The following is a 13083-nucleotide window of genomic DNA, read 5'->3' as shown; positions in this document are numbered from 1 at the left end:
AGCAGAAAGTCATTTTTAATATGTTTTATATTTCACAAGGAGACAACACGTTTACCAGGCTAAAGTTGGGGTCAAATATACATGTGCTGAAACATATAACTCAAAAAGAAATCATCATGGATTATCCCCTGGTAGTGTTTGTAACTTCCTTGGAAATAATTTCCTTTATTGATTTAATTTTAACAATTTTCATTATTAATTTATATTTAACCATTAACACAAATGATTAAGTTAAAACATTTCAACTTTCCAGACGCAAATGTTAAAAAACGGGAAAGAAATAAAATATCTTACAAGACATAAACATGTAAAGAATAAATGTATATTTCAGCTTAATAAAAATATTTTCATAATGTTACTTTGTCATCATTTTTAAAACTAAGTTCCAAACATTATTGCTCAGTTGATATGTGTCCTTCTGATGCGGTACGAGCACAGGCACTTGTTTCTATCCATAGGAAGGTCGATTATCCATATAAATAGTTTTATATGGATAGTCGACCTTCCTATGGATAGAAACAAGTGCATGTGGGTACGAGATAACTACAATTCTCATGCAATCCCGAAAAGGGGGGTCATCACAGACAAACATGACATTAAATCGTTATCACAATCGTTATCACTGAACTAGTATATATATTGTATAGGGGCCAGCTGAAGGACGCCTCCGGGTGCGGGAATTTTTCGCTGCATTGAAGACCTGTTGGTGACCTTAATTCTGCTGTTGTATATTTTTCTATGGTCGGGTTGTTGTCTCTTTGACAAATTCCCCATTTCCATTCACAATTTTATTATACGAACAAGAACAAACAGCTCTAAGTTGCTTTGATATTTATCAATTTTCAGGAAACATTGCGAAAAAATGATCTTCAATATTTCGAAAACATGTGAAATAAAATTGCTAACACGGTGTACCGTCGAGTGTCAACAAACGTAGTAGACTTGTTCACTGAAAAGACGAGGAAGACGTCATCTGACAAAAACAAATGCAAACCCAGTTTTGATCATGATATTTAAAAAGACGTACTTTTTTTCAATCTATGTATTAATAAACTAGAAAATTCCAAATTGTAAATATCTCTTCATCTGGACCGACTTGGCATCTACTACGTTTGGACGGGTCCATTTCATTAGTAAGGTGATCGATAAATATTACGGAGTTTTGACAGAAAAGGAAAACGAACTTATTGTTATGTGTTTTCAACAAGGGTTTCGTTCCGCTAAATTATTTGCGCAAATAAAGTTTGTCTATTTTTAGATTACAGGTAATAATTTGACACTACGCATTAACCTGTGTAGTGATTTTGATTTTACGATAAATGTATGAATGAACGATAATTTTATGAATGAACAAGAGCACCTGACCTCTTAAAGAAACACAAATTAAACATAAAAAAACGTATTTATTAGGAGATAATTCAGTTAAATTTTCAATGTTAAATCAACAACTGAAATGAATCCATATTTTGTTGACACATCGTACGAACGGCGGAAAACGGAATCGCATTTATAAAAATGTACCTTTTTTCACTCGGACTTCTATGTTATTTGATAGTCAAACGGTTGACCCTTTAAATACAAAAATACATCTACATGAACATATTCTGAAACTTCTTAAATCCACTAACTTTTTTTTAAAGTTTCAAGCTATGTATTGCATTAGAAAACATACATAGGTGTTAAAGAATGACTGACCAGGAGCCTGTTTAACAAAATACTATGGCTTGATCTGGGCGGAGTCTCTGATCTGGGTCACAAAGATGGCCATACGCGACGACATAAAAGCAATTGCTTTAAAAACAAGGTCTAGAGAAGCAAACATCCTTATATAACTATTTTTGTATGAAAATATTTTTCAGAAAAATTTCTTATGAATCTTTGGGTCTTTCAAAAGTATTTTGATATTTTAACATTATATTTTTTTTTGCACTTTGTACACACAAAATAAGAAGACTTCAAATCACAAGAATTGTTTGGAAGCAGATTGGACTTTCAACATTTCAAATAATTGGATTAGCGGACATCCAATTTATAGTATTGATCTCTGTTCCCAGTACTTTGCTGCTAGGAGTTGTATACATATACTAGAGCACTAACTTTAAATTAATAAAATAATCAGGTTACATAATAAATAATATTGAGATTGCAAATGTTTAACAAGAGATTTTATTCTGTTTAGCTCCTGTCTATCATGTCTCATCTTTTTTTTCTTCCTGTAGTTTTGAAGCCCCTGTATCATTTTGATTATCTTCCATTATCATAGTTAACTGTTGTTTTGCTGTCTGTAAGAACACATCTAAACTGGACAACTGTCTGTGCCTCACAACCTTGTCCTTCTGTAATAGAGAAACAAAACAATACAGTGAATAGATTTCTTTATTTTCAGTTAATAACTTTTCCCTCGTCCCTGAATACTCCTGGGAATGGAAATTGGACTTATTTTTTTATTCTTTAACTTTTACTGCTAACAATTTCTGTTTACCTTAAGAACATCATTTGTCATACCGATAAGGACTCAAGTGATGTATTAAGTCTCTCTCATAATGCAGATTTACATTGCTGATCATTTTCGCTAATTAAAAGTACTATCGGTCTACTAAAAAGTCAAGACATAAGGCATAAATGCCGAATATTTGTATACAATTCGATGTTATGTACATTTGAATTCGATGCAGGTAATTTCGCTGTTAATAGTTTCTGTCTATCTATCATTTGTTTTCAATATAATAGCTAAAACTACATTATTTGAGGGAAAATGAAATTTTGGAAAAAATATCAAATTTCATAATGATATCATGAAATGAAAAGTAAAAAGTTAACTCTGTGATGTGTGTATACTTGAAAGAAAGGATTAAATGATTGGAGTTTGTTAAATGTACAGTGGCAAATATTTCATGCATAATCAGGACAAGAACAATTTAGAAATATCCCTTGATGGACTCCACAGCAGCCCTCACCTGTTTTTGCTGCTCATTATAACTTTGAAACTCTCCCTTGAATGTGTCTACAGCAGCCCTTACCTGTTTTTGCTGCTCAATATAACTTTGAAAGTCTCCCTTGACTGATTCCACAGCAGCCCTTACCTATTTTTGATGATCAATATAACTTTAAAACTCTCCCATGACGGACTCCACTGCAGCCCTTACCTGTTTTTGCTGATCAATATAACTTTGAAACTCTCCCTTGACCAACTCCACAGCAGCCCTCACCTATTTTTGCTGATCAATATAACTTTAAAACTCTCCCATGACGGACTCCACAGCAGCCCTTACCTGTTTTTGCTGATCAATATAACTTTGAAACTCTCCCTTGACCAACTCCACAGCAGCCTTCACCTGTTTTGACTGATCAATATAACTTTGAAACTCTCCCTTGACGGACTCCACAGCAGCCCTTACCTGTTTTTGCTGATCAATATAACTTTGAAACTCTCCCTTGACCGACTCCACAGCAGCCCTCACCTGTTTTTGCTGCTCAATATAACTTTGAAACCCTCCCTTGACCGACTCCACAGCAGCCCTCACCTGTTTTTGCTGCTCAATATAACTTTGAAACTATCCCTTGACCGACTCCACAGCAGCCCTCACCTGTTTTTGCTGATCATTATAACTTTGAAACTATCCCTTGACCGACTCCACAGCAGCCCTCACCTGTTTTTGCTGATCATTATAACTTTGAAAGTCTCCCTTGAATGTGTCTACAGCAGCCCTTACCTGTTTTTGCTGCTCAATATAACTTTGAAAGTCTCCCTTGACAGACTCCACAGCAGCCTTTACACATTCTCTACAATGGTTCTTCTCTTGGTCCAGTAACTCCCTTATTGATTCCTGTAAAATCATAATTGTTTTATTTACCATTAAAAATATTCCCCAACTAGTGCATAAACAAGAATGTGTCCAAAGTTCATGGAATGCCCCTCTCGCACAATCCCTTTCTATGTTCAGTGAACAGTGAAATTGGGTTCAAAACTCTAGTTTGGCATTAAAATTAGAAAGATCATATCATAAGGAACATGTGTACAAAGTATTAAGTTGATTGGACTTCCACCTTCATCATTCAATGTGCTTGTAAGCACTGAAGGGTAAAAATGGCTTTAATTTGTCAGTGGGGAGTAAAAATAAACATGGCATTGTAAAATCATTGGTTGTAGTTGATTCAACTACAATTGTATATAGACAAAGGAATATCACTAAAATTTTACAGATTACTTTAACAATGACACAATTTTTAGAACAGATATTAGATTACTGCACCTTGCACAAGTTATGCAATTTCTTTTAAACAAGTATAACATCATTTTTCAATTTGAATATCCAAGCATATATTTCATTGATATGTTTCTTAAAATGTTTATAGATACAAAAATGAGATAGGATGTTTATTATGTAATAATCATTGCACTATACTCTCAAAAGGAATGATAAACCTTGAAATATTTAAAATCAAGCCAATACCATAGGGTTTTGATTGCATTTCATGCAATTTTTACCCAAAAACTACCTTAACCAAAAACTTTAACCTGAAACAGGACAGATAGACAAACAGTTGGAAGGACTGACTAAGGGAGGGACGGAAGGAAGGACAAGATGCAATGACCAAAAAACATAATGTCTCTAGGTAGGGCATAATAAAACATGAGATTTAAATAAAAAACATATGTTTCCAATGACTTGTTACAATATGAATTCACAAATTTAAAAACTAATAATAATTGTTAACATTCTACAATAAAACCAGGTGCTCCGCAGGGCGCAGCTTTATACGACCGCAGAGGTCGAACCCTGAACAGTTGGGGCAAGTATGGACAAAACATTCAAGCATGATACAGCTCTGAATTTGGATTGTGATCAAATTTTTGACATTACATGGTTTTTTTTTACACAAAACAAATGCCAAGATTTTACAAATCAATTAAAGATTTCTTCTTCAAACTTTTTAAATCTAAAATTAAATAGTTGACACAGCATAGGTTTCTGACACAGAATGAATGTGGTCTAATGAACTTAAAAGGTTTGTTTTGCCTTTGAGCAAATCACTATGCTGTTGAATATTAATCCTCTCAAAAAAATGTTTGAAGAAATTTTCTTTTTATTTATGAAATCTGAAATGATTAAAATTTAACCCCCCCCCCCTTTTTTTTCACATCCCCGTTTCCCTTTTTCAAAACTGATATCAATTCAAATTTCTAATGGAGTTTGCAACAATAACTACTCATTTAAATACATCATAAAATATTAAGATGTAAAAAAACTGCTTGTTATCACTGAATGGTAAAGATTATTTAAATTTATCAGTTGGTAGTAAAAAGTGTATATACATTGTATATTGTATATAACAAAGATTTTAGTTGATTCTGGACAAAGAAAGATAACTCCAATTAAAAAAAATTCTTGCTATTGCACAAATAGGATATTTCTTGCTTACTATTCTGGACAAAGAAAGATAACTCTAATTAAAAAAAAATTTGCTATTTCACAATATTGTGCAATTAGATATTTCTTGCCATTGCACAATACTGTGCAATTGAAAAGACTTGCTATTGCACAATACTTAATATAATAATTTTAGATCCTGATTTGGACCAACTTGAAAACTGGGCCCATAATCAAAAATCTAAGTACATGTTTAGATTCAGCATATCAAAGAGGCCCAAGAATTCAATTTTTGTTAAAATCAAACTTAGTTTAATTTTGGACCCTTTGGACTTTAATGTAGAATTTGAAATTTGAAAACAGGACCAAAAATGAAGAATCTACATACACAGTTAGATTTGGGATATCAAAGAACCCCAAGGATTCAATTTTTGATGAAATCAAACAAAGTTTAATTTTGGACCCTTTGGACCTTAATGTAGACCAATTTGAAAACTGGACCAAAAAAACTTCAATAATCAAGAATCTAAGTACATTTTTAGATTCAACATATCAAAGAACCCAACCCATTCATTTTTTGTCAAAATCAAACGAAGTTTAATTTTGGACCCTTCGGACCTTAATGTAGACCAATTTGAAAACGGGACCAAAAGTTGAGAATCTACATATACAGTTAGATTCGGCATATCAAAGAACCCCAATTATTCAATTTTGATGAATTCAAACAAAGTTTAATTTTGGACCCTTTGGGCCCCTTTTTCCTAAACTGTTGGGACCAAAACTCCCAAAATCAATACCAACCTTCCTTTTATGGTCATAAGCCTTGTGTTTAAATTTCATAGATTTGTATTTACTTATACTAACATTATAGTGCGAAAACCAAGAAAAATGCTTATTTGGGTCCCTTTTTGGCCCCTAATTCCTAATCTGTTGGGTCCTAAACTCCCAAAATAAATACCAACCTTCCTTTTGTGGTCATAAACATTGTGTTTAAATTTCATAGATTTCCATTTACTTAACCTAAGGTTATTGTGCAAAAACCAAGAAAAATGCTTATTTGGGCCCTTTATTGGCCCCTTATTCCTAAACTATTGAAACCAAAACTCCCAAAATCAATCCCAATCTTTCTTTTGTGGTCATAAACCTTGTGTCAAAATTTCATAGATTTCTATTAACTTAAACTAAAGTTATGGTGCGAAAACCAAGAAAATGCTTATTTGGGCCCTTTTTGGCCCCTTATTCCTAAAATGTTGGGACCAAAACTCCCAAAATCAATACCAACCTTCCTTTTATGGTCATAAACCTTGTGTTAAAATTTCATAGATTTCTATTCACTTTTACTAAAGTTAGAGTGCGAAAACTAAAAGTATTCGGACGCCGGACGACGACGACGACGACGACGACGACGACGACGACGACGACGCAGACGCCAACGTGATAGCAATATACGACGAAAATTTTTTCAAAATTTGCGGTCGTATAAAAATTAGCATCTACAAGTATAGTTATGTAATTTCATAGTGACTTTTTGTAATAGAAACAAGATGCAAAATGTTTCACATGTTTACAAATAATCTTGTTATAAGACAGTGGTGACAAATTCCATGCTCAGTCACTACAATATCAAATTCAAAGAATCTTCAAACACAAATATAGAACATGACTGGTAAGTCGATCTGAGAATCATCTACACAGTACAAATCATCATAAGAAAGTTATAGATCAAATATCAAATCATTCCTTTACACAGAAGCTGAGAAAATGTGTAATGAAAATTCCATGCTCAGTAGGCATAACAAGAAACTAAAGATCAGAAAACTCATTGCAATGAATATCTGGATAAAATGTCAAATCATTTCTTAATATAGCATCTGAGAAATATGTAATGAAAAAATTTCACTTTTAGTAGGCATAATTAAACAAAACAGAATTTTACAAGTGTCAGCCTTGCAGATCTGAAAATTTCTCACTTGATACAACTCAATGGCAGAGTGATATAAAACATAAATACATAAACATGTCAAAAATACCCTGCATAGTTGATACATTAAAAATCAAAGTGTTGACAAACAACATGTGACTGCCTAGCAAGTCTGGAACATGCTTACACAGTATAACTTATCATTAAGTTCCAGACCAAAGATCAAAACATTTTCAAATAGAAAAAATGAAAAAACAAGTGCATTGTTAAAAGTAAATGATTAAGAATTTATTTCTTAATAATTGAGAATACATATATAGCATTTCTCATCTTAATTAAACCAAGACCTAAAATGTGTTAACAAGAGTGCACACGCTGAAATGTCTCGCCTTCTATACTAATCATTATTATTATGTTGATAGTCCTAAGTATAAAGCTTAGTTTTATTACAACTGTCTCATAAACTTAACATTAACCAAGATAACTTTACAAAGACCAATGAACCTTGAAAATGAGGTCAAGGTCAGATGAACCATGCCAGGCAGACATGTACAGCTAACAATGCTTCTATACAACATATATAGTTGACCCATTACTTATAATTTAAGAAAAATAGACCAAAACACAAAAACTTAACACTGTGAAATGAACCGTGAAAATGAGGTCACCGTCAAATAAAACATGCACAACTGACATAAAGATCATAAAATATTTCCATACAACAAATATAGTAGACCTATTGCATATAGTATGAGAAAAACAGACCAAAACACAATAAAAATTAAACTATAACCACTGAACCATGAAAATGAGGTCAAGGTCAGATGACACCTGCCAGTTGGACATGTACACCTTACAGTCTTTCCATACACAGAATATACTAGCCCTATTGCTTATAGTATCTGAGATATGGACTTGACCACCAAAACTTAACCTTGATCACTGATCCATGAAATGAGGTCGAGGTCAAGTGAAAACTGTCTGACAGACATGAGGACCTTGCAAGGTACGCACATACCAAATATAGTTATCCTATTACTTAAAATAAGAGAGAATTCAACATTACAAAAAATTTGAACTTTTTTTTCAAGTGGTCACTGAACCATGAAAATGAGGTCAAGGACATTGGACATGTGACTGACGGAAACTTCATAACATGAAGCATCTATATACAAAGTATGAAGTATCCAGGTCTTCCACCTTCTGAAATATAAAGCTTTTAAGAAGTGAGCTAACACCGCCGCCGTAGCCGTAGCCGCCGAAGCCACCGGATTACTATCCCTATGTCGAGCTTTCTGCAACAAAAGTTGCAGGCTCGACAAAAATCATTTAAAATGTTTAAAAAAAAACTTGGTTGAACATACATTCCTTGTGAAAAGAGAAGTAACTGCCATGTAAACTAATAGTAGTAGAGTGAAATTACAAGTATTTTGAAGAGTTCAATGTAAGGGGAAAACACAACATAGACAGTGAAAGACACAAACCTCTCAGATACCCCAACCCCATCCAAGTTAAGACTTCCATTATCTCTGAATTCTACAAACTTAATTAGAGACATGAAGTCTTACAATAAAGTACTCATGTCCTGTCTTTTCATTGCACATATACCGGTAATATCATACCTTATTTTTTTCTTTTTCGTCCAATAAAGCAGTTTTCATTTCTAGCAAGTATTTCTGTCTTTCCTCCTGCAAGTCCTCTTTTAATTTCTCCTGCAAAACAAGACAAAAGTGCACAATGATAAAAAAGAAACAAACAATTGACATTAAAATGAACACAATTCTATTAATCATTAGGAATAACTTGTCTTGTTTATTGCATGTTTTATATTTGCTCTGTGTTGTAAATGAGTGTGTTGGGAGCAAGACGTATAAGAGAGTGAATCATAACAAATCATAAATTCAATAAAATTTAAACCTGACATTTAACAGTGTTACATCAAGGATATACTGTGGATTCATTTAGTTTTATGGGTATCAATTTCATGGATAGAGGAAAACTTGCATTTTTGTGGATATTTGATTTTGTGCTTTTGCAAATCTCTAATTACAAAGCCTATAGAAATTTTGTAATTTGTGTAAAATTTAAATTTGTGGTTTACCTATGTCCTATAACCAGAAACTCCCAGAAAATTGGAATCCAACGATTTCTACTATACAAATTATTGATAACAATATAATTTTACTTGCATAGAAACAGCTGGCCTCAGAGGTCATCTTAAAATTATTTGTCTTCCAATGTACAAAATACATATGAGCATTTATATAAGACTAATTAATTGTAAAGTCAATTTGGCTTCTTCAAGTTCTATAAGCTCATTTTTCTCCTAAATTCAATTTTCTAGTAAAACAGTTACCTTTCCTTCTTCCAATTTCTTGTTCATTTGAGTTTTCTCATTTTCTAATGCTTCCTCTAATTCTTTTCTACATCTTTCTTTTTCTTCCTACAAAATATTTTATCTGATAAATAAGCACTTGTCTCTTATAGTTAAAAATGAGTTATCTGTCTTGGACTTGAGACGTACAAACTTATGTAATAAATTATTATCTGTCACATAGGTTTGTCTTGTCTATATGGACATTTGATAGTCCAATGCAAATGCTGTAACTTAAATATATATGGCAACACTTTAACCTGCATGTAAACTGGAAATAATTCAAAGTCCATGGACAATAAATGTAAGGGGTGCGGCCTATTAAACTCCATGGAAATCAGATGTTGTTGTTATACAAATGTCATTGACTAACAATATGTTGTTCCCTTGAACTAAACTTATAACACTTGTTGACTCCACCAACCATGGAAAAAGTAGGCCTAATTCCCTCCTCAAGGACTTCTTTGAGACAAAACAACTTTTTAACTTAAGACTGAAAACAAACATTTAGACGTCCAATTTTGACTTCTTCAATTAATTAATCACTTTTATGATAAATGCTAAGCTTACATCTGAAGATAAAATTAGCATGATTTTTTTCTGCATGCAAATTTAGGAGCTTATAAAAATTAGTCAACATCTTTATTTGGTAAATACTAGCTAAATAGCATATTTGATATCACTAGTTGAAATTTAATATATTTTCTTTGAAAGTTATGACAAATTTTTCTCAGACTTGTTAAGATTCAAGAATTTTTTTCTTCAAAAATGTAAAAATTTGATTGAAATCCCATAAAGTTAATCATGAAATTGAGTTGTGTAAAAATATCAGGAAACTAATTCACTTAATATTTTCTTTATTGTATAAAAGAAGTATCATTTCCTCATATTTAGCAGCAAATGTTCTTTGTAATTGTCTACAAAGATTTGTCAAAGGAAAAGACATGGTAAGGCCACTTTTTTGGCTCCATGATTTCAGATTGTTTAATGTAATAAATCTATTGAATAACATCCTTCAGCTGTTAACAAGACAGTTTGATGTACTTATGTATCAGAGTTTTGTCTTAAAAACTTACTTTTGGTCTTCCAGAATATTGGATTTAAGTGAAAAATGAAGAACATAGAATTTAAATAGAGAATCAATCTTCTGCAGGAAAACTGTCAGTGAAGATTGGAGTTGAACACACCATGTCAAGAGCCATGTTAAAACTATAAAACTCAGTGTTGACAGGCTAGTTACTCAGTGCTGATCAATTGTTTAGATCACTGAGGCCAAGATTTGAAACATTGACTAGACTGTAGATTTTATATACCTCTAAACCTTCTTGTAATCTCTTTTCATAATTTTCTTTTTCCTTTTCCATTTGGAAATAAAATTCTTTCTGAAATTAAAAAAATCTCTGTTTACATATTTTAGCAGACAATTCTTTCTTACGAAAGTTTCAAGATATGTATAGGGCAAATAATGTTTTATTATTTAAGTACCACTTGACCAAAAAATCATGTAAAATGTGAAGCATGCACATTTTTATATTTGATATTGGGTTTTAAATGCAAAATTATATCTTAACTACACATTCATTTTACTTTTATCCATGGCTATATGAAATTCAATAATATGTCTAAAAAGGGAAATACCATCCTCTTCAATCGGGACAGACAGACGGACAAACGGTACAACAGACGAACGGACGGACAACAGACCCACAGACCAAAAAACATAATGCCACTCTATTATTGTAGGTGGGGCATAAAAATCAGGCCAGACTGAGATCATTTATCATGGTATGAATGTTTCCTTATGAGTAGCAGACAAAGTGTTGTTACTTTGAAGCCAATTCATCATCCAAGATGGCTGCCAGAGAGGGACTTAAAAACCCCATCTCAAGTTCATAATATAAAATAACAAGATGTAATGCAGATTTGTTAAATGGCAAACCTTTTGTTCAGCCACCAGCTCTTGTATCATTTCTGATGATTCCTTCTTTAATCTTAATTTCTCTTCTTCCATGGCTTTTGAAAACTCTTCTTTCTGTAATATTTTTTTTAAAGTACAGTGGTTACTGCATGCTTTTCATGCAGGGATATATTCTTGCTTTTCTAATTCTTATAAGTGTCATGTTTGGCTAGTTGTTGACAGTATTAAATCTAACTTTTGTCTGTGAAATTATGACACTGTTGGAATTAAAATTACCATAGTTCTACCTCATACTGTCATATAATTTTTCATTTTTGTCCTTTCCAGCAAACTTCATGGCAATTATATTATATGATTTTCTAATATTGTGGTTGTGTTCATACAAAAGATGATCACAGTTGGATACATGACAAATCTTATTGACATTACTTTGCTTCTAAAGAATGTGACTTCCAACTCATTAGTGCTCATGAGACATAACTATATGGCTCAGAAAATGATAGAATTATTTCTGATATCAGTGTCAGTTGATTACTAAGATTATATATAGGATAAAATATTAAAACCTTTATTATTCAGACTCAAAGGTTCTAAATATATAAAAAAAGAAGATGTGGTATGATTGCCAATGAGACAACTATCCACAAAAGACCAAAATGACACAGACATTAACAACTATAGGTCACGGTACGGCCTTCAACAATGAGCAAAGCCCATACCGCATAGTCAGCTATAAACGGCCCCGATAAGACAATGTAAAACAATTCAAACGAGAAAACTAACGGACTTATTTATGTAAAAACAAAAAAAACAAAAAAAAAATTGAATGAAAAACAAATGTGTAACACATAAACATACGACAACCACTGAATTACAGGCTCCTGACTTGGGACAGGCTCATACACAAATAATGTGGCGGGGTTAAACATGTTAGCGGGATCCCAACCCTCCCCCTAACCTGAGACAGTGGTATAACAGTACAACATAAGAACGAACTATAAAAATCAGTTGAAAAAGGCTTAACTCATCAGATGGACAAAAATACAAGTGGACGTGGCCCGGTACTTATACATCCCGACACCAAAAGTCACAATGAACAGATCTGAGAGTACTCGCAGTTATCTGACAGCTAGTTCAAAGCCACTAACAACTAATAAAAAAATTCATGGAACTAAGACTAAACTAAATGTATATTTACATATCACAAAATATACTGTCTCAAAAGGATAAAATGTAAAATAATTTACAGTATAGTTTTTTCATTGAAAATATAATGACTTACTGAAGTTAGCTTATCTCATATACGACTCTTTTCAGATGGTGCTATTTAAAAAGTTTGCCCTACAATCCAAATTTTCCTTTCATAACATATAATCTAAATAGCATTTTTGAAAATCTTATAAAATCCTTGTTAATTTTTGAAAGAAAACAGGTTAAATGTATGAAAATTCTAGAAAATCTTTCCCAGTTCTAGAATGTCAATGGCTCATATCTCAAA

General features: G+C 32.5%; 1 protein-coding gene across 2 annotated transcripts in view; it reads right to left on the bottom strand.

The window, feature by feature from the left end:
* Positions 1-1798: 1798 nt before the first annotated feature.
* The window catches only part of LOC143082524 (uncharacterized), a 59370-nt gene continuing 48085 nt past the window's right edge, over positions 1799-13083 (bottom strand). For both annotated transcript variants that reach the window (XM_076258237.1, XM_076258238.1), the window contains exons 8-13: positions 11607-11699; positions 10981-11049; positions 9650-9736; positions 8916-9005; positions 3714-3827; positions 1799-2336 (exon numbers count right to left, since the gene is read on the bottom strand). In XM_076258237.1, the coding sequence (XP_076114352.1) occupies positions 2190-2336; positions 3714-3827; positions 8916-9005; positions 9650-9736; positions 10981-11049; positions 11607-11699 (600 nt within the window). In that variant the 3' untranslated portion in view covers positions 1799-2189. The remainder of the gene's footprint in view (positions 2337-3713; positions 3828-8915; positions 9006-9649; positions 9737-10980; positions 11050-11606; positions 11700-13083) is intronic.

The sequence above is a fragment of the Mytilus galloprovincialis genome, chromosome 7 (assembly GCF_965363235.1).
Source record: "Mytilus galloprovincialis chromosome 7, xbMytGall1.hap1.1, whole genome shotgun sequence".
Classification (NCBI taxonomy): Eukaryota; Metazoa; Mollusca; class Bivalvia; order Mytilida; family Mytilidae; genus Mytilus; species Mytilus galloprovincialis.
This window is presented reverse-complemented; position numbering and strand designations above follow the sequence as displayed.